General features: G+C 36.5%; 1 protein-coding gene across 8 annotated transcripts in view; it reads left to right on the forward strand.

The window, feature by feature from the left end:
* UVRAG (UV radiation resistance associated) overlaps window positions 1–23,025 on the forward strand; it is a 302,103-nt gene that overhangs the window by 159,362 nt on the left and 119,716 nt on the right. For all 8 annotated transcript variants that reach the window (XR_006604217.1, XM_045071444.1, XM_045071448.1 and 5 more), the window contains 4 exons: window positions 11,118–11,202; window positions 12,959–13,046; window positions 14,386–14,446; window positions 21,770–21,935. Coding sequence is in view for 7 of the 8 variants with exons in the window: in XM_045071444.1 (XP_044927379.1) it covers window positions 11,118–11,202; window positions 12,959–13,046; window positions 14,386–14,446; window positions 21,770–21,935 (400 nt within the window). In the remaining variant the exon portion in view is untranslated. The remainder of the gene's footprint in view (window positions 1–11,117; window positions 11,203–12,958; window positions 13,047–14,385; window positions 14,447–21,769; window positions 21,936–23,025) is intronic.

Here is a 23,025-nt window from a genome sequence, read left to right on the forward strand (position 1 = left end):
ACACATATGTGTAGTGAGGATAGCAGCTCATAGCAGTGCCATAGGGATTATTTTGTGTGAACATTTGGGAGAAACCAGGTGCCTATTATGTATTTTATATTTTTGTTTATAAAAATTTATTGCGGTAGGATGATATATTGGGAAGAGGCAAAAAGATAATTTCTGTCCATGTTGCTGACTTGCTGAGTGGCCACGTGCTCTGAGGGGCTTCATTACTCCACACCTGTAAGTTTCCCCTTCCGACTCCTCAAAGGCTTGGTGTTCAACTTGTCTACAGCAACTTCCAGATGGGCCATGAGCTGATCCGTTCAGTATTAATGTTTATTATTGGATGCATTTTCATTGTTGGCAGATATTAGTCATTTAACTTATGATGTTAATAAAAAACAGATTTCCCCTCGTTAGTGTCTTAAACCAAATAATCTCTCCATTAATTAATTATATGTTGGCTTACAGTGTCTGTTGCCTCAACCCCCAAATCTTAGAGAAGCAACACTCCATCTAAATTAGTTTGCTTGAAATTTGGTTTAGAAAATGGTATGAAACATTGGTCTTAAGGAAATGTGTTTAGATTATAATCTAAACATATTTTACAAATGTTGACAAAATCTAAGAACTCTTCAGTGTGCCTGGGGAATGATATGAACTTTTTAAAAGCACAGTTCTCTAAGCTTTGTAGGAAGTGGCTATTTTTTAATGCAGTTAATTTTCTTGATAGTAATAATAACATATATAAGGTACTTTATAGTTAGAAAGTGCTTGCACAGAGATTATCATATTTGATTTTAAAATATCCCTGAGACCTAGGTATGGAAAATATCATTATCTTTGTTTCACATATATGAGATAACTGAGAAGATAAGTGACTGGGGCCAGTTATGAACAGATAGTTCGGAGCAAACTTGGGATGTTGACCTAGACCTTCTTTTATCTCTAAACTCTGTGCTTTTGTCACTATTATCTAAAACCTTACAAAATACATTCATTTAAACCTTGCATAAATCTTAAAAAGTGCGTGACTTTTATTGAAATTCCATAACATGCTAGATATTTCACTTATGGTATATTATTTAGCTCTTAAAGGGGCCCCAAGAGAATAATTTCCCCCCATTTTATCAAATGAGAAAAATTGGGCCTCAGAGACATTTGTCACACATAAGAGCAGATCCAAATTCAAATTTAGGTTTCTCTGACTCCAACACCTGTCTTGTTTCTACGAAACAAAATATTGTTGCTTTCTCTAGTATGTGCCCAACAGATAAATTGACTAATGGTTTCCTAGTTTTCCATTTGGCTTGTGGACTATTAGATAAAGAACCTTGTTCTACTCTATACCTTTTTTATTATAGGGTGGGTGAAGTGATTTTTTTTTTCCCCCAAAGATGTCTTTGATTTGGTTACATCTTAATTCATTAAGAAGTCTGGATTAAAAATCTGCCATTTTCTCATTTTCTCCCTAGACCTGTCATTCAGCCTTTTTGGTCTTATCTTCTCTTCATAAAACAAAAAATTTTGAATTATGCAGTCCAGATTTCTTACATCTCTAATACTCTGTTTACCTCAGAAAGTTAAGATTGGCAAAAAGGAGCGGAATCTGTTAATCTTTTTTTACAAATCTCTTTATTTTTCCAAGTTTGGTAACAACAATGTATTTCCCAGCAATGAAAGGTACAAAAATAGAGAGCGAGAGAGATTCTCTGACCCTAAGTGTGTATATGTGTTTATAGACATTGTTTATTAACTGGGAAGGCATGTGGTGGGACCTTCTGTTTTAAAGATCATCAATTCATTTTGCTAAGCAGGAGCAAAAACAAGCACATTCTTTTAGTAATGTAGTGTGTAGAAGTCAGCTATGTCAGATTTCATTGCTGATATTTAAGGAAAAAATCCTCTTGGTAATTTCAGTAAATAGAAAGTTTTAATCCTTTATTGCTAAAATAAGAAATGTTTTATATGGAGTTTCCATCAATTATGATCATTTCTTTTTTAAATTTAATTTAATTATTTTATTTTTTTAAAGATTATTTATTTATTTAACAGAGACACAGTGAAAGAGGGAACACCAGCAGGGAGGATGGGAGAGGGAGAAGCAGGCTTCCTGCTGAGCGGGGAGCCTGATACAGGGCTTGATCCCAGGACTCTGGGATCATGACCGGAGCTGAAGGCAGATGCTTAGCACCTGAGCCACCAAGGCACTCCAGTTATTTATTTTGTAATAAATTTGAGTAAGATGAACTATGTATCTAGTTCTACTTAATTAGCTTCTTTTTGGTCAGTAAAGTATGTGCTCTTTTCTCATAAAAGAAGAATCGCACAGTATATTTAAGTTAGGGTTTCAGTTTCTATTAAAAGGTCACTGATTTCTATTTGAAATTATAAAGACATTATTAAGTATTATGTAACAGTTTTCTCCTCTTCCATCATAAGGTCACAAATTGAAAAATCACCTTACTGACTTTATAATTCAAGATATATTTATTTGTAATGGTAGCAGAATTTAAATTTTATTAGTCTGTGTATATGTTCTGATTTTTTTATAGCCGTCTGACAGAAATTCCTAAGCAGACTTCCTTAAAAATTATTAATATCTGCCTTTCAAAAACTTCTGAACCTGAGGACAGTTTTTCCCTGGGGCTTATGCTATTAAAGTTTTTCTACTTTGAGCTGTTGACATTGTGTGTAGCATGTGAAAGCAGAGAACTTGGCAGTGGGGAGGACAAATCTGAGTCCTGAGTAAACTTCAGGTTTTCTTTTCAGAATGATTGTTTCCATATATTTTATAATGATTTATTCCAGTAATGTCCTAATTGGATTACAGGGAATGTAAACTATCATATTTTAATCTCCCTCTTTTGCAATGGAAGGTATAGATGGGCAAAAATAAGCCATCCGACAGAATTTTCATTTGACTTGCCATCATTTTTCTCTAATGGAATTCCAAAAAGCTAGATGTGGCATTTACAAAGAATACTTTTGCAATTGGCTGGTTCAACACAGAGATAAGAAGAGGTCAGAAGGCATGTAAAGGAAACAGGAAGAACACTGAGGATGTGTATGCATGTGTACCTTCATCAAGCTCTTTAGTCATCATTTATAGAACACTGACAATGACCCCAGCATCAGTAAGATGTTAGAAACATAATGACAGGTGTGCTAAGTGTATGACACAGATATTTCGAAGGTGTTATAGGATCACAGAAGAAGGTAAGTATCTGAAAGTCAACATCGGGTAAAGGAGGTGACCCTTAGGTTGAGTCTAGAAGAATACTTCCCAGATAGATGGAACACTTTATATAGAAGCATAGAGGTAGGTTAGAGAATTGTAGGTAATTCTAGTAAAGCTACACCTAAGGATACATTTAAGTAAGCGTCCATAGGAGAAGCCACAGGGGTAAGGAATGCCTTAATCATAAATGTTTTTGTTGAAAGGGCTGGGGATCTACTGAAATAACTTAAGTAAGCTTTGAAAGACAAAAGGTAGATGAAACCATATTGAGGACTAGAATACAGTTTGGGAATTAAACGTATATTTTAGAAAGTTCTCTCTGAAGAGTTGAGGATAGAGAACTGTTGGGGAGTTAATTACAATAATCTAAGCCTTCCATAATTAAAATCAAAACAGATTGGTAATGTAAAGGAAGGAGAGAGTGTATAGGTTCCAGGAATATTTCGATGATAGTCTCTACTGTTAATGGCTTGGTGGGTTTGAGGAGAGAGGGAGAGAAGGACATAGGATGGTTTCCAGTTTCTGTTTTTGACAACTGGCTGGATGATTAAACAAAGACAAATGCTGGGGGAAAAGCAGATATTGGGTAAAGAGAGAAAAAGGAAGAATTAATTAAGACTTCCAATTTTGGATACTTACCTAGTCGGTAAGGTAAGAAACAAGAAACCAACTAAAGTATCAGGTTGTGACAAGTACTAAAAACAAGCTATGATGATAGACGATAACTGTGGGAGACCATTTCTGCAGAGATTGCTCAGAAAAGGTTTGCCTGAGGAGCTCAGCCTTGAAGGTAAGAATTGCTGGAAAAACAGAGGAAACAGCAAGTGAAAAGGCTTGGAAAGGGCTTGGACTGTGGAACAGGAAAGAGTCCACGGTAGCTGGAACATAATTTGTTAGGAAGAGAGCAGTGTGACTGACATGGGTTGGAATGAAAAGAAATCCGGAGTTTATATAAATGAAGCTATTTGCCTTACCCACTGAACAGGAGAAGGCTAAGAAAATGGCACAGGGGCAGGTTTCCATATTAGGTAGTGGGTAGGATTGTGAAGGAATCTGATTATTTCAGGATGGTACAAGGTGAGACAATTGTATTCAATTTAAAGGTTGTTTAAGGATTGAGGGAATGTGTGGAGTAGTCAGGTCCAAGAGTGGGAAAGCACACTAATGAGCGAATTAGAGTAGGATTGATATTTGGACAGTGTGCCTGGTAGGCTCTGTGCTTGTATGTTTAAAGTGTAATTTTCTCTACCCACTCAGAGCTTCATGGGAGCAGGTTGAGAGAATGAAAATGTTGAACAAAAGTGAAACTAATCCCCATTTTACAGATGAGGAAAATGAAACTCAGAAAAGTTAAGACTTGTCTAGAGTCCTGAAAGTAGCATATGTAGGATTTCAGCCCTGATCTTTCTGCTTCCTGAGTACGGGGGCTATAGAGTATAGTACTCAGCCTCCCGTAGGATCTGCCTATTGTATTAAAACACTAAAATGAGCTCTGACCTTGTTAGCCATCAAGCCATTTGTGTAGAATTACGAAAGGAATCCACTGCTTCCCACTGCATGTTAGAAGGAAGTGCATCAGTTCTTTAGGGAGAAAAAAATTTATTGGCACTAAATTCGGAGAGGAATTTAGCATGCAATTTCTTCTGTGCAGTGTATTAAATAGCATAATGAAATATAGTCAATTGCAATTTTGCAAAAGTTACAGCAAGAAATATCTGTTAACCCTTGAGAAGGGCAGCATCATAAATCATAGTACAGAAAAGGCAATTCTGCAGGGAAGGAAACTAAAATAGTTCAAGTATATTGCTTTTTGGTCATCTGACTTGATGTAGAAAACCCAGAAGAATGACGGTTTATTGGTTTTAACTTTAATTTTGACAGGAACTGGCCATTGTCCAGTCTGAGACCAAACTCTCTGGTGAGAGAGAGCCCAAAGAGTCTGTGTTTTGTTTTGTTGATGGAAGCAAGATTCATATTCTTTAGCTATTAGATTTTCAGGAAACAGCATTGACATTTGGTTATTAAAATTAAGCATCTGACTGGAGTTCTTGCTGAACAGAGAAGCCATCTTCCTAGCAGAGTGGAATGTTAGTGTGTACATGGAAAGGGCCAAACATTTCAGAAAGCCATTTTGGAATATGGTAAACCAAGCAGATGCATTTGCTCTCTCTCTCTCCCTCTCAAGGACCCAGTGATCGATCATAAAGATACTTGCATAAAGAATGAACCAGTGATGGTGGTGAAAATAACAGAGGGTACCATTGGAATAGCAAAGATTTTGACACAGTTCTCAAAGACACTACATAGATATGATTGTTTTGATGCATAAACTGGAGTAGAGAAAAACTGCAGCATGTAACACAAATAGAAAAGGTTTTTGGTACAACTCTCAGAGACTTCAACTTGGAATTTCCAAGTATAGAAATCAGGAATGATGGAGCAATAATTTGGGTAGCTGGGCCTACTAGCTCATTTTCTTTTCTCTGTGAATTTGGAGTAACTTCCTATAATACTTGCTCCAACTGCTTTCTAAACATAATAGATTCTTGACCTAGTTAGGTCGCATGGTACAGGGGTTTGGCATTGGACGGTGGAACAGAGCCTGGCTCTGGACTTTTACAATTGACCTAGAGGGAAAACATGAAAGGCCGCTCTACTTAGAAGTGAAATGCCTAAGAGTAACACAATCCCAAAGTGAAGTTCTCCTTACTTGACAGTTGTGGTGATTCCAGCATGGCATATATACTTGGAAGGAAAGCCCAATTGTCAATAGGACCTACCTGCTTACACTGAGCTGGCATTTGGGAATAATGCCTTTCATGTAAATAAATCTTTATAGCTTCAAAAGATACCTACACTAGTTGCCTGTACTAATCAGTTTAATTGCTTGTCCATGGATTTTATTTGTTTATTTGACAGAGAGAGAGAGAGAGAGCCACATACTTGGAAAGCAGGGAGAGCCATAGGCAGAGGCAGAGGGAGAAGCAGACCCTCTGTTGAGCAGGGAGTCTGGCTCAGGGCTCCATCCCAGGACCTCAGATTATGATCTGAGCCAAAGGCAGAGGCTTAACCAGCTGAGCTGAGCCACTCAGGCACCCCCATTCATGGATTTGAAGGGAAAACCAAGGGTCATCATATATTAGAGGAAAACAGTATGAACTAGCCCAAGTTGCACAAACAGAATAGCAGACCCAAAAGGAGCAGAAAATAGAATCCGATTCAACTTCTAGCATCTGCCTAGGATGTAAAAAGGTAGAAGGAACTTCATTTCCACCCTGACAACAAGAGAAAGCTGGGTAATGTACAAACTCAACTTTTCTTGAATCTAAAGAACTAAGATTACAAGTCAACCAAGGAGCCTGATACATAAGAAAAGATGAGACAGGATATGAGGGCTGACTCAGTAGTGGCAGAGCACAGGGGGGAGTTGGGCCACTGTCTAAGAAGGCAAAATAATTTAGTCATAATTTTTAACAAATTGCTAACCACTAAATCCGCACACCTGTAAGACTATATAACAACTAGAAGGCAGTTCACACCTGTGTATAGTTTATTCTGTGTGAATCTACACTGGATATTCACAAGAAAGACTGGAGACAGGATAGAAGATGTAGAAAGCCTCCCTTGGTGTGGTATAGGTCTAGGGGGATGGGAGTGGATACTGTTGTTAGAAAGCACAACTCTTCTCTAAGAACGAAAGCATTAAGCCTCTGGAGGAGGAGCTGTTAAGCCCTGCAATCCCGTGGGCATAGGTAAAGGACTGGAGGAAAAAAAAAAGAAAACATTGCCCTTAAGGGTAGGGCAGTAACCTTGTTGCACCTGGACTGTTAGAAACCTTCTATCCCTGGGGGAAGGACAGTATCACTGAGAAAGCCCTACCTGATACCTAAGGGACACAGGGTCTGTTTAACTCAAACAAGATGAAAGAAAAACTCTGCTCTCCTCCCCAACCAGGCTGGAGAGCCACCCCAGTGTGCCACCTGAGGAATGAGTTGCTCTTGTTTCAGTGCGGGTTTACATGGAATACCCAAATCTGAGTGTGGAACAGGTTCCCTGAGAAAAAGCCTCCCGCAGATCATCTTCACCACCATCACCACCTCCAGTAAGGGGGAGTTAGAGGAAATTTGAAGAAGGTGTTACACTGAAGGTAACAACAAAACAGCAATCACAAAACTCAAACGCAGCCCAGTTCCTAATTGTATTGACTCAATTGCCATAACAGCAGAAGATGCATGCTCTTTTCTTGCTCTATTGTCCTGTGTTCTCTGTTGCACATGATAGTGAGTATTCAATCAAAATTTTTGAGACATGGAAGAGCAAAAATGAAAAAAAAAACATCATTATCTCTCCCCCCACCCAATACCACCAACAAAATGTTATTGAGAAGAAATTAACTCAGAAGAAGAAAAAACCTCAGCAGTGACTCAGATGTTGGAACTACCAGAGAGTTTAAAATAACTACGATTAATGTGCTTCAGGCTTTTGTGGCAAGGTGGATAACAAGCATGACTAGGTAGTAAATTTCAGCTGAGAGATATAAACTATAAAATATACAAGTCTAATGGATATGCTGTAAAGAAAGAACACAGTAACAGAGGTGGAGAATGCCTTTGACAGACTTTTCAGTAAATGTGATACAACTAGGAAAAGAATATGTGAACTCGAATATAAATCAATAGAAATTACCCAAACTGAAGTGCAAAGAGACCTAGACAAATCTAAGATAATTCATTACCACCAGTCCTATATTTTACGAAATGTTCAAAGAAATTCTTGGGGCACCTGGGTGGCACAATTGGTTAAGCTTCTGACTCGGTTTCAGCTCAGGTCATAATCTCAGGGTCATGAGATTGAGCCTCAAGTCAGGCTCTGTGCTCAGTGCGCAGTCTACTTGAGATTCTCTTTCTCCCTCTGCCCCTCCCATTCTCATTCTCTCCTCTCTCTCTCTGAAATAAATAAATATATCTTAAAAAAATAAAAAGAAAAGGAAAAAGAAAAAAAATTCTTCAGCAGCAGGAAAATGATACAGACAGAAACTTGGCTCTACACACAAAAAATGAGATATCCAGAAATGGTTTAAGATATTATAAACACATTTTTTCTTATTTATAATTATGAAAGACTATTTTCTAATGCAAAAATAGCAATGTTTTGGAATTTAAAACATGTGTAAAGTAAAATGTGTGAGGAATGTGAACAGTGGGAAAAGGAAGAAGTGGGAGTATGGTACTTACAGTTTTTTTAATATTCTACATGAAGTAGTATAATAGTATTTGAAGTTGGACTTGTTTATTGATGTTATATACTGTAAACTCTGGGGCAACCACTAAAAATTTAAAATGGAGGTAAGATAGCCAGTAGTGAAGAAAGAGGGAATGGTAAAAAATATTCAATCCAAAAGCATAAAAAAAGATAAAGGAGCAAAGAATAGGTGGAACATACAGAAAACAACTAGCAAAATGGTAGATTTTAAGCTAAACATCAATTATATTAAGTGTAAGCAGTCTAAATATCTCAGTTGAAACACTGAGATTGTTCAGATTTTATATTTAAAAATGACCCAACTAAAATGGGTATCTCTAAGATATCTAATATATCTCTAAGAAACCCATTTTTAATATAAAGGTAGATTGATTGATGAAAGGCAAAAGAATAGGAATAGTATATCATGCAAATATGAATTAAAAGAAGGCCAAAGTGGCTGTATTAATAATAGACAAAGATTTCAGAACAATGAAAATTACCTGTGATAAAGACAGATTTTAAAAACATTGTGGTGGAAGAGTCAGTCACAAAAAGACATAATAATTCTAAATATGTATAACAAAGCTTCACAGTATATAGGTAGTAAAAATTGATAGAACAAAGAAGAAATAGCCAAATCTATGTTTATAGCTGGAAACCACAACACTTATCTCTCACTAGTTCATAGAAAAAGTGAAGACAAAATTAGTAAGGAGAAAAGACTTTAACAATACTACTAACTAACTTTACCTGATTAAGACTGGACCACCCCAATGCACACCAGCAGAATATACCTTTTTTCATGTGTACATGGAACATTCAGTTAGGCCATAGTTGTTATCCCAAGTACGAAAGAGTCAAATGATGTATAATACGGTCTCTGACTAAAAGAAAGAAACTAGAAATCACTGATAGCTACCTGGAAAATTTCAAATATTTGATAATTGTTCAACACATACATGGGGTGGATGGTGGAGGTTGTCAACTGAATGTCATCTGAAATCATGGAGGGTGAATATTTGGGGAGGACCTATACTGTGGCTAAAAAAGATAAGTGGTGTTTCTTGATTATGTTCTGTTTGGGGGGCAAAGTTAACAACGTATGGATCATTTAAATACAGTTGAGAGAGGAGAGAAATATGTTGATAAAATTGCTTAGGTTGGTGATGCAACATGGGGGCTTAGGTGGGTAGGAGAAGAATGAATGAAACAAGATGGGATTGGGAGGGAGACAAACCATAAGTGACTCTTAATCTCACAAAACAAACTGAGGGTTGCTGGGGGGAGGGGGGTTGGGAGAAGTGGGGTGGGGTTATGGACATTGGGGAGGGTGTGTGCTTTGGTGAGTGCTGTGAAGTGTGTAAACCTGGCGATTCACAGACCTGTACCCCTGGGGATAAAAATATATGTTTATAAAAAATAAAAAAAAATTTTTAAAAATTGCTTAGGTTGGTGAATTTATGCGGAGGTGTAACTGTATTATGGTCAGTAATGTACTTCTTGTTCCTTCCTGCAGGAGATGTGCAGACTAGTTGAAGGCCCCCTTTCCTATTGGATTGTGGTTTATGAAACTAATCCCCTTTGTGAGATCCAGAGATTAGTGTGTCTGGATCTAAGACTGTTTTACTGTGCCTCAATATTTCTGGTGTTATCAGGTCTGGATTGTCAAGGACAGAAGATGCTCTCATTTCTTAGAATAGGAAGACGTAAAAGGACTTTATGATCACATAAATGGAAATGTGGGTTACAAAAGTTGATATAAATACAACAATCAGGCATATAAACAAATACAAATCTCTGTGTAGAGCTAAAGCAAACACTTAAAGGAAATTAAATGTTCCGTAATGGGATTGGGATATGGGGTATCAGTTAAAATGTGGATATTCTTATAATTCACATCCATGGAATTGAATTTTACACAGCCATTAAACATTACAACTCAGACTATCTGTCAACATGTAAAAATGCTTATGACATAATATGGAAAAATCAGAATATACATTTCCTACACACTGGTATTGTAGCTAACACTTCTTATATTTATGAACTAATAATAAGTAGTCAAAATGCAAGTAATTTTTCCTGTTCTACTTTTTATACTTTCAGAAATGTTGTATAGTATCTGTAGGTGAGAAGAAATTAACCACTTTTTTAGAAAATCAACTTCATTTTTCAGAGCAGTTTTAGGTTCATAACAAAATTGTGCTGAAGTTGTAAAGATTTGCCATATATTGCAAACTCCCACACTTGCATAGCCTCCCCCCATTAGCAACATCCCTCACCAGAAAGGTCTATTTATTCAATTGATGAACCTTCAGTGAATAAGCAGGAACACCTAGAGTCCACAGCAACTTTCTTTTAAAACGAAGTTGTCTGAATTTTGAAATCTCATCAGGGTTTCTTGGTCAGCAATCCAGAAATCTGGAGGCAGAGACTCTTATTCTTTGATTCCTGCTAGAGGCCAGACTTGTGTCAAATTGAACAAGTAGGGAGGTTTTTTCCAGTGAACCCTCCAGAAGACCTCTATACCCAGCTTACTTTGCCTCTGAATCTATTCATGGTTAGGGGATGAGCTCTGCCTTTTTGGTTGTTGGGAAGCAGTCCTATCTGCAGTATTACATCGGGAATTGTCTCCCTCTGTTTCTAGGAAGTGCGTTTTCAGCTGAGCACCTCAAGCTTCAACTCCAGAAGGAATCACTGAATGAATTGAGGAAGGAGTGTACTGCGAAAAGGTAAACGTGGCCCTGAGAATAATGGTTAAGAGTGTTGGGTTTGCTTTGAGGATGGGATTTGGAAAAGTAGCATTCTTTGAAAGCTGCTGGTATTAACCTACATTCCGCACATGTCGGTGCCACATTAATTTATTCAACGAATATTTATGCAGCATCTACTCAGTAATGTAGCCATTACAAGAGTTCCTAGTGTATAGTCATAATCAGAAACATGAACATTGTTTTTCTAGTGTTTAAGGCCACAGCACCATGACTTAATGTCTGAATCTTCTCTTCTTCCCATCTTCTACGATAGAGTAGCTTATTTCCTTCAGTCATTTCTTCAGACTTACTCCTGTTTAGTATTAGTCCATTGGGATTACTGCCACAGCTTCTAGCTTATCTAACATCAGTCTGTCTTTCCAGTTCATCCTCTCCCCTTTTTTATTTTTATTTTTTTGTGATTTTATTTATTTATTCGTGAGAGAGAGAGAGTGGGCACATGAGCAGGTGGAGAGGCAGAGGGAGAGGGAGAAGCATTGAACAGGAAGCCTGTTGCGGGGCTTGATCCCAGAACCCTGTGATCATGATCTGAGCTGAAGCCAGCCACTTAACGGACCAAGCTACCCAGGCACCTCAGACCTCTCCTGTTAAAATACGAGGTTTACCATATTTTTTTCTCCTCTTAAGAAGTCATGGTGATTATTTTGCTTAATTTTCAAATAACCTTCAATAAATTAGCACTATACAACTATAGCTAATTTCAGTCCTCCACAGCATTCAGTTAACAGATGCTAATAGTTTTTCTTCTTATTTTTTTCCAGCACATGCTTAATTTGATGCCACCTCTGTTCTTTTGCTCATGTTTACTCACTTTTTCTGGAAAGCCATCTCATTCTACATTTTTCTTCAAGAAACCTTAGCAGTTGAGCATTCAAGAATGTTAGACCTGTAAAGAACCATGGAGATCATCTGGTCTGATCTTCTCAATTTGCAGATAGGAAGGCAAGGCTCTGGGAAGTTACTTTGTCCTGATCACAAGGAAAACAGGACTAGATCCCTTTAGGTCTTTAGAACTCCTTGTGTTTCCTACTACTTTTACATTCCACTGTGACCTATAGTTTTTCTGCATCCCTCTTTTTCTTAAATCGTTAACACAGTTGAGCAGGTTAATTTATCCTATAGATGTTTTATCTCTTGGTCTTATGTCTTTAGTTCAAGAGAAGAGGTACATCTCTTACCACAACTTACTGTTTGTTCTTTTTATTCTTTTATTTTCTGAATATGGCAGCAGGCTATTTTTTGAGGTAGCTATGAGTGAGAAAGAGAAGACTTCCTTAAAAGAATCAGAAATCACATTGGCCTCAGATTAAATGAGACCCTAGTCTGCTTACTGAGTGTCTCTAAATTTTGTATCCTTGTTTGTAAAATGGGTGTAATGATATCAACCTAATTGAGTTTTAATGATTAAAGCCATTTATAAAGCTCCTGACATAGAGTGTTAGGTGCTTGGTCAATGATTATTTTTACCCTTTCCATCTCTTAGCATGGTATTAGACACACACAATAGGCGTCTATATTTTATCTTGATTTATGCTATTTAGAGACAGGTCAGGAGTCATGTTAGCTATTATTCTTGACTACTGTGTTTCTGTGGCCTACTGCAGGCCATTTAATCTTCCTCCACATCAGTTATGTGGAAATAAATGTTAACAAGCATGAAAGCTTTTTTGTTGTTGTTATTTTAACAAATTTGCTTTTTATCTTTCTTCATCAGGGAACTCTTTCTGAAGACTAATGCTCAGTTGACAATTCGTTGCAGGCAATTACTATCTGAACTTTCCTACATTTATCCTATTGATTTGGTAAGTTTCAATTTTTCTGGAAAGAAAAACATTTTTTTTAAAGATGGTTTCTGTTTGAAATGTTTTCACAATGAAAAAACTCATTTCACAGCATAAAACCTTCTAGTCCCATCCATCTTGTTGCAAATGGCAAGATTTCATTTCTTTTGATGGCTGCATAATATTCTATTATATATATATATACCACATCCTCTTTCTCCATGGGGGTAGGGAAGGAAAAAATGAAACAAGATGGGATCAGGAGAGAGAAAAACCACAAGAGACTCTTAATTTCACAAAACAAACTGAGGATTGCTTGAGGGGAGGGGAGGTCTGTGGAGAGGATGGTTGGGTTATGGACATTGGGGAGGGTATGTCATATGGTGAGTGCTGTGAAGTGTGTAAGCCTGACGAATTCACAGACCTGTACCCCTGGGACAAGTAATATATTATATGTTAATAAAAATAATTAATAAAAAAAGAGGAAAAATTATTTTAAAAAGGAAATAATAATAAACTCTTGCTCCAGTCTTAATCACATGCTCTGTCATGATTCATTCAGAAGCTAATATCTGTTTAAAAAGTGGGTGCATGTTAGGTTCCACCATTTGTTTTTTTTTTTGTATCAGTTTGGTGGTGGAATGCACTCAACTTCATCTGAAAGAATGCCAAATAACTTCTGATCTCTTTAAGATCTTTTTTACTCAGCTAGATTATCAACTACCATCAATTCTGACATACATGCAGAATTGTATATGTACTGCTTTAAAAATATAACTGATAATTAATTTGTATTAGTACTCCTTGGGAAATTCCTGGGGTAATGGTCAGGATGTGAAGTTTTTGAAACTAGTTTCTTAAAGTAAATTTGAAAAATAAAACTTCACTAAAATTAAAATGATAAGAATTCTTTTTTAGAGAGCCAGATCACTAAATTTGAAGGTTTTATTTTCTTTTTAATGAAAAACGATTTAAAAGACTAATTTTCTGAGAGGAAAGCTAATGGGATTTTAGGTTGCTCACAGAATCTTGTTAATTCCACTTAAAAATCTTCATTTATAACTATGAATTGATCAAGGAATATTTTTATAATAAAAATATTACATGGCTTTTTGTTTGGACATGATGTTTTAAATGTTTATATTGAAAATTTCAAGTATATACAAATGTACAGATAGTAGTATAATGAATTATTATATACTCGTCACCCAGCTTCAACAATATTATCATTATGATAATATTTTGAGTGTAGGACAATATTGTCTTTGAGTTAACACTGACCTACTGAATTCTTCGAGATATGACTTAGGGTTTCTTTGCTTTACATGGAAAAAATTAATTTCTTTGGTTATATTCACAGAATGAGCATAAGGATTACTTTGTATGTGGTGTCAAGTTGCCCAATTCTGAGGACTTCCAAGGTATTTTATTTCTTTTTGCATCTAATGATTTATATAATAACTGGGTATATTTCAGAGAAAAATAGAGATTTCTTGAAGTGTTGGTTGCCTAGCACTTTATCCAGAGGGCTTTTGGACCTTCTGTCCCTTCCCAGCTGAAAGAACATAGTCAGATTCTCTGATGGGAGATGTAAGAGAATATTTAATTCTAATCATGGGGAAAAACTATTAAGTTGTCTATTTGAAATTTAAAGGAAAATCGTTTTAAGTGAGCTTTAAAAAAATTAGACAGTTTCTTAAGAATACAAATAATCACTCTATCCTTTTGGTTTGATTTTCCTGAAAAATTTGTCTCTGGGAGCAGGAGAATAACAAACACTAATCTGTTCTGTTGTTATTTAGAAAATAACATTTCTGGTAACATGAAACCACTACCATGGTTTCAACATTTATACTGTCATTTTTGTCCTCTTCCAGTAAGAAAAAATGACATTAAAGATATTACAGGCTATGGTTCTTAGTAATTGCTATATTTAAAGTATTTTAATTTTCCTAATCTCTTTACCAGGAGGCCAAAGAAAAGAACTTATTTTATTTGACATATTGGTAAAGAGGTTTTTGGTTTTTTTTAATTGTTAGCAGAGTGGGTTCTTTTCCCTTAGCCTGTACAGTGCTTTGAGGCCTACTAAATAGCTTCATAGATTATTCCCGAAGGTGGTGTATTATCTATTTGGGAAGAAGTTATTAAAAAGGGGCATTACTAGTTTTGTTTCAGACTTTCTTCCATTTCCCAATAAAGAAAATGTTATTTATGGTCATTTAACATTTCAGACTAATTTGTTACCTCCTTTGGCCTTTACAACAGCCCTTACAAGAAGTAGTTGGGACATAATATGAGTGATAAAACAGGAATGGGAAAACCTATGTTAAAGTCCTGGTTCTTTTTCTAGAAACCATGTAGTTTGGAACAAGCCATCCATACTTTGAATTGATTTCCTAATCAATAGTATGAACATATTGATTCATGTCCTTACCAGTTCTGCATTATTGTTGTGCAGATTAGATCTGTAAAAGCATGACATTTGCCTAATCTTTAATCCTCACAAAAACAAAGGAAACCTATAAGGAAAGTGGTATAATTTCTTATTACAATGTATAAATGAGCTATTTAGTGACTTGCTTAAGACCACAAAGCTAGGTAATGACTAGCTGGAATTTGTTTGGTTTCCATTATAAAATGTTCCAGTCTCTTTAAATCATACAAATGTGCTTTGGTGTTAATTTTGGGCAAAGTTAGGAGGTCCTGAAGGTCATAGCACATCTTTTTCCTCATTTCTTCATTCAACAAACCTTATTAAATACCTTGAGCCCTGTTCCAGGGATACAAAGGATTCATTCATTGGAAAATATTATTTGAGCACACCGATATGCCAGGCACTGTGCTGGGTTTTGAGGATATAATAATAGAAAACACAAATACGTTCTCTCCTTTCATAGAGCATAATATCTGTTAAGAGAGACAGCCAATAAGTAAGAAGGAATATACTATCAGAGACAATAGGGGAGCCTACTTTAGATAAAGCAATCAAAGAAGACCTGAGGGTAAACATTTAGCAGAAAATTTGAAGGTTGAAAGACTCTAACTCGGCTGCATCTGGGGGAGGAGCTTTCCTGGAAGAGGATGCAGCAAGCACGAAGTTCATGATGGAGGAATAGGCTTGACATATCTGAAAACAGTTTAGGGTTGGGAGGTATGAGAGAAAAGACCTATATTTTGGGCAAATCATGGAATCTCTCAGCTTAATTTTGTCACCGTAAAATGAGGTAAGATCCACATCTCTAATTTATTGTGAGAACTGAATGAGATAATATTTGAAAGCACTTTTCATATAAGATAATTTATATAAATGTAGTTGGAATTAGTTGCAAGAGAGAGGAGGTAAAGGAAGGAAAGTAGGAGGGAAAGAAGGAAGGATAGAAAAGACCAAACCTGTATTGGAGAGTAGAGCGCAGGGGGAAGAGTTACCTCAGAGGACATAGGAGGGGTCAGCCAGAGCCTTGAGGCCACTGTAAGGAGTTTATGTTTTATTCTCAGTGGAGGGGGGAGACCCTGAAAGGCTTCAAGAAGGGGATGACATGAGCTGATTTGTGTTTTTAGAAGTCACTCCTCCTGCTAATACAGAATAATCTGCAGGGAGGCAGTAGGGGAGTCCAGGATATCTGTATTGGTGATGGTCACCTTACTCCACTCTGAGATGTTTCTTGATTCTATTTTTGTTTTATACGAATTGTTTAGTTTCCCAGTTTTTTGTGGCTTTCATTAGCTCTCTGTTCTTAGTATGTCCACCAAACTGAATATATTTTTCCTACCCTTTAAAAAATTAGCTTAGCTTTTTAGTGCAGTTGCTGAAAAATGAAATGGGAGATGAAATGAAACAAATGGGCAATTTTACTGTAAGGCCCCAGTCAATCCCTATGAGGCCTAGCAATCAGAAATTTTAAGAAGCACATGTGGTGGTATTAGACTTTAAAATCTTATGTTAGCATTTTGCAAGGCACTTCCATATACTCAACTCATTGAGTGCCTCGTGGGTGTTACCTGTGGGGCCATGTGCTGAGAGAACGCAAAGAGGTGTAGGGCGTCGCTCCTACCTCAGTGAGATTTTAGTCCGGGTGAGGCCATTAAACTTGTAATCAAAGCCTTTGAGACACATTTATTGATTTCATACTCTGTATCAGGCACTTTGAAGTTCATAACGGGGACACAAGATTCAAAGAAGTAGATATAATCAGTGCCACCAGAAGGGGAGCAGGAAAACCTTTACAGAGAAGATGGTGCCTGAGGTGTCTTAAAAGACAAAATAGTATTCCCCTGTTGGAAGAAGAGGAAGAGGACATTTTAGATTGGGCGAGTAGAGAAATGTGGTAACATGGAACATCGTGCATGGTGCTTCTTGTTTATTTAATTCTCACAACTGTGAGAATGAATTCTTTCTGTGAGAGAAAGAATTGTATTCCATTTTCTTAAGACAAGAAAATTGAAGCTCAGAGAGATTAATTAATTTTTCCAAAGACTCATACTAGCCAGTGGCAGAGCTAAAGTCATTTCTGGTCAGCTTTCTGGTCACCCTGATTTTAAGATTCATATTATTCCTGTCATGATGCAGTTTGTGTCCTTGTTTTGAATAAAACCTCTTCCAAACTTCTGACAACTTTTTAGTGTTTTGTAACAGCTGCATTCTCGGTCCTTCTCTAGTAAGGACCTCCACACTGGTTATTCTGTGATATTCACAAGACTTTGCTGGGACAGACTTTCCATTGCTTGGGTTGACACTGTCTGGGAAACTCTACCGTAGTCGCCCAACCTTTATTGTGCTTTTTTAAATGGGTAAGTTACTGGTAGAGTTTGCCAAAGAGGCCTGGACACGATGGGACAAAGTTGTCTGCTGAAGGGTATTCGTTTGAGTTCCATTGACTGAGACATTTCTCATAAAAAAAATTGTTTGTGTGTGTTTTTAAGTAATCCATAACACAAGAGCCTTTTGTGGTAATGAGACCCAGATTTCCTTCTGTGTCTGTATCCCTTTATGCAGGCATGATTTCTTGGAAAGGAGAGACCATATGTCAAACAGTGTCTCATTGAGAACATGGAATGATTCCATAGATGCTGTGGCAGTGATTAGAGTCTTAAATATTTTGTCCTGTCTGGATCAGTGGGTGCTTGGTTCCTTAACAAATCAGCTGCCTCAGTGATTGGGAAGGCAGGATGGTAAGAGCCTTTAGATCACTTATTGTACTTGGATGCATTTGAATATTAATAGTTTGTCCAACATATAAGTCAAAGGGGCATTTGAATTAATTTTTAATATTTTCATGGCCGTTGTGGGTTGATGGTATTTATTATCATAAAAATTACACGAAAGCTGCTGCTCTCGATAACTCTTCTACATTTAAAAAGCAAATTAGAAATTATTATTAGGAGGAAACTGCAATTTTTTGTTTTGTTTTTAAGCCCCCGAGAACACTGTTTAAATTAGAATCTTTTTCACACACCTGAGTCTTAAAGTTTATTCCTGTTACTCCCTGAATCCTTGCACTCTCCCCCAACTTCTTCTCACCAACAAACCTATCATCTGTAACCTTTCTCACCCCCAGAGCAACATAAGGAACACAAACCTCTGCTCTGCATTAGGTGTTAGGGACGTCATTAATGCTTACTGGAAAAGCACACCCCAGAGAGCCAGGTTTTGGCTTTGGCAGGTAGAAAGTCTTTTAGATCTTGGAATGCTGGAAACCTTAAACCTTTTGGTTTTTTAGCTGAAGTGATTGGCAACAGAAAATGACATCTGAGGTTCGTGGCCAGCAATAGCCATAATTAACCACATGAGCTCACATTTTCCCACTGGAGGTTCAGTGGTCTTGGGGTGATGAAAGTGACTTCCCTACCAGGAGGTGGTTTTCCTTTTGAGGGTATTGGAATACCCTTGGGCCCTGTAATGCCTCACCCGTGGTCCTTTAAAATGCTTTTTAATATAAAGCTTCAATATTGGAAATCCAACACCATGGTGTTTAACAGTGAGGCTGTGCCTGAGCACTGTGGCCTGGAATGGGAAACAACCTGGGGCTTTTAATAGGTGGAGCAGGGAGTCTTGTGGAAACAATGGTGAGTGCAAATAACCAGAATCAAAACTGATTTCCAGTATTATCCAGTTTCCAGGTTTTGCTGTTTCTGTTTGGATTTTTAGTTCCATGTGTAGGCTTCTCTTAGGGTGCCTTTTTATCTTAAATTAAAGCAGAATTGTTTGGGTCATTGAAGAGAGGTGATGTTAGAAGACTAGTTTTTGTTCTTTTGGTAGATACGTGGACATTGTCTCAAGATTTGCAAACTCACTTCCTTAATATTAAGCTTTTAGAAATATGAAAAAATGTAGGTGCTTGCATCTTTAGCATTGGATAGGGTTTTTTTTTTAAGCACTCATAGTTTGCATTTGACCTGTTTGGAAGGCTAATTAAGAGGCCTTCTCCTGCTTTCCAGAAGTTTGCAAATTCTTTTCTGTCTGGCCACATAGGAAAGGAAAAGCTTAGTGTGAAGCATATATAGGAAAGTGCAAACTTAGTGCAGCATTATCCTTCATTACTGTAAATCATCTACTTCTTCTCCTCTCCCTTCTAAAAGAAGGTTCTTAGAGACCAAGTCCTTTTACTGATAGGAATATTTCAATTTCCGCAAGCCCTATCCTTTATGGAAAGCAGGAGACACAGGAGTCAGTGACCTGTGACAGAATTCCTGTCCCGGCTCTGACTCCAGGGATAGAGGAATTTGGGGGGCACAGGTGTATATATAATCCTCTGTCTTATTCCATCACTCATGGATTTTACCTGTATGGTTCTGAGCAAGTCTCTTATACCACCTAAATCATTTGTCTCATCTCCAAATTGATAGCATCAGACTCAGTGATTTCTAAGGTTTCTCTTAGCTCTAACATTATATATGATGATTAAACTGTAATGAATTTACAGTGTAGTGTAATATAATTTCAGTCTCTAAGGTGGTGTGATATACAGACTTCAAAAGAAGTAAAGCATTATACTACTCAAGGTATTTGGGTGGGACTGGGGCAAGAGGACATGGTCTCTAAGAACGATTAGGATTCTTGTCAGTTAGGGCATGTTTGAATAGTCAGTTGAAATGAATGCTTTTTCTTCCTTCCTTCCTTTCTTCTTTCCTTCCTATCAGTTTGGTTTGAAAGAACATCAGACATTAGTGTGAGAAGCCCATTCTCAATCTAGCACAGTACAAGTCACTGGGAACTCTGTGTTCTTTGCCCTTACAAGAAAAGTGTGAGACATAGTATGTGTGTGTCATCTGCTTGGTACAGTCTAGGTTCCCAGGTTAAGAAATTGTTATGTGTTCCACACTACACTTCTGAGAGAGTATGGTCAAGTGCTTAAGGATGGAGGTGTTGTTGTCAGGCCAACCTCTATTGTAGTTCTGGAGTACTTGAGACAGATCCTTAACTTCTTTGATCCTTAGTTTCTTCATCTATGAAATGAACAAAATAGGATATAAAAAGGTGCCCAGTTTAGTAATTGTTGATGAATTAATGACTGTCATAAAGTACTATAGTCAGTTCTAGGCAGAAGAGAAGTACACAATGAAAGTTACCTGTTTTTATAGTGTTTGATTGTGTATAAAGAAACCAAGAATCTGCCACGATAGTCAGTGGTGGAGAACGAACTGGTGAACAGATCACATAGGGCCGTTCCTACAACAAGAAGGTAGTCCTTAGCTAATAAGTGTAAGTATTAAAAAGAATTTGAAAACCATTTCTAGTAATTGAAGTTTAGGTACCCTTCGAAATCAGGAAACCCTCAAGCCAAAGATACCTCAATTATTTCCACTTTTCTCTAGCCAGAGATAGTCTAGATTATGTGTTAAATCTTTCAGAGTGTGTATATGTGAACTCTTAAAAGTATTTTGGGAATACTGTATACCAAACAGTTACTTTTTTTGTTCCTCCTGGGGCAAGCTTAAAATGTTTTGTTATATTACTCTGTTCTGAGTACCTGGTGATTGTTATCACTTGGTAGGTAGTAGCAGAAATCTAGATGATGAGTTTAAAATGTAATTATCTGTGACTTCTTAAAAGATAAATGCTTATGTTTGACTGTAGGGCACATACTTTTTTTTCCCCAAAGTTGCTTCCACCTAAATTGCATAGATAGGCTCTATAGTAACTGGTTTTTGACATTTTACTTTTACTGTTTAAAATATTTTTCCTCCCAATCCTGTTTCAAATTTTGCAGTCTTATTTATGCAACACTATCTTTATGGATATTGAGAACATACCCCATAAGGATACATCATGCTTTTTTACTTCACCTTAGACTTAATTTGTACAATTGTACAACTATATTGATTATAAAGTTGTTAATGAATAAAATATATAGTGGTCATATAATGCATTATGATTAAACCTCTGAAACTAATGTTCACATCATATGATAGACTAGGTAGTATCTCTGCCTTTAAAAAAAAATGCTGGGAAGGAGAGAAAGTACTGGGTATTTGAGTGTACTAAGAACTCTTTCTTAAGATATATATATGGAATGTTAATCTCATCACAGCAATTACTGAGCAATAGTTTTTAAATATAGTAGATGAAATTTCAGGTCTTGTTAGTATGTTTAGATTTGTATAAAATTCATAAAATTTAGATGTGATTAATATTTTATTTACCAGTTATTTCTTATAAAATCTCTTGAAATTGATTTACTATGATCTTGTAGCTACATTTATAAGGTAAATAGTTGTTTTCTCTTTCTCTGCTTTTGAATTTACAGCAAAAGATGATGGAAGCATTGCTGTTGCCCTTGGTTACACAGCACATTTGGTCTCCATGATTTCCTTTTTCTTACAAGTGCCCCTAAGATATCCTATAATTCATAAGGGATCTAGATCAACGATCAAAGATAATATCAATGATAAGCTGACTGAAAAGGAGAGAGAGTAAGTATCTTTTTTTAATGTACTTTTAACATAAGCCACCTTGAAACATGGAGTACATTAAAAATATGAAATGTGACCTAGACTGTGCTGATTTTTCATATATCCTTTGTGAAGTGCTCCATTTCTTTTAAATAGAATGCGATTATTAATTTAGGTTATAATAAATAAAATCTTACATTTCCTAAAATTGTTAATGATAGCAGGGTTGACTCATTTAATTTGGTTTTGTGAGAAACAAGTATTATATACTCCACAGATATTCACGTAGTACCTATTTCCTGCCAGTCGCCAAGTGAAATGATTAAATATTTGTCAGACAAGCAAGAAGAGCATAAAAGGGCAGCAGGTTGTACATGTCTGAAAAGTAGATTAGTGAACTGGAAAAGAGGTCAGTAGAAAATATATTGATTGAAGGCATAAAGAAGGCACAAGAGATGGATTATATAGAAAAGTGCTAGACTTATGTAGGACCCAATAAAAATGTCTAAGATATGTATAATTGGGATCACAAGGAGGGAGAAGAAAATACATAGGGTAAATGCATTATTTTAAGAGTAGTGACAGAATTTTTCAAATTTGATGAAACACATTAAGCTACAAATTCTAGAAGCATTAAATACAGCCCATTATAAGTATAAAGCAAACATACTAGGGAAATTATAGTAAAATAGCTGAAAACCAAAGATGAAGTGAAAATATTAAAAGTGCCTAGAAGAAAAAGATTAACATCAAAGAGCATTAATTAGACTGAAAGCTAATTTCCCAATAGAAATTTTAGGAACCATAAAGGTAATGCCATGATATTTTGAAAGTACTTTAAAACAGGTATGCCTGGGTGGTGCAGTCAGTTAAGCATCCAGCTCTTGGTTTCAGCTCAGGTTCTGATCTCAGGGTCATGAGATGGAGCCCAGTGTCAAGCCTGAGTTTCTCTCTCCCACTCCCTCTGCCACTTCCCACTCCCCCTTAAATAAATAAATCTTTTTTTTTTTTTTTAAGTGCTATAAAACAGTACTGCCAACTTAGAATTCTATACTCAGTAAATATATCCTTCAAATTAAAGGCAAAATAAAAGACATTTCAGACCATCAAA

Source organism: Mustela putorius, unplaced genomic scaffold, assembly GCF_011764305.1.
Source record: "Mustela putorius furo isolate JIRA1106 unplaced genomic scaffold, ASM1176430v1.1 tig00003987_pilon_pilon_pilon, whole genome shotgun sequence".
NCBI lineage: Eukaryota > Metazoa > Chordata > Mammalia > Carnivora > Mustelidae > Mustela > Mustela putorius.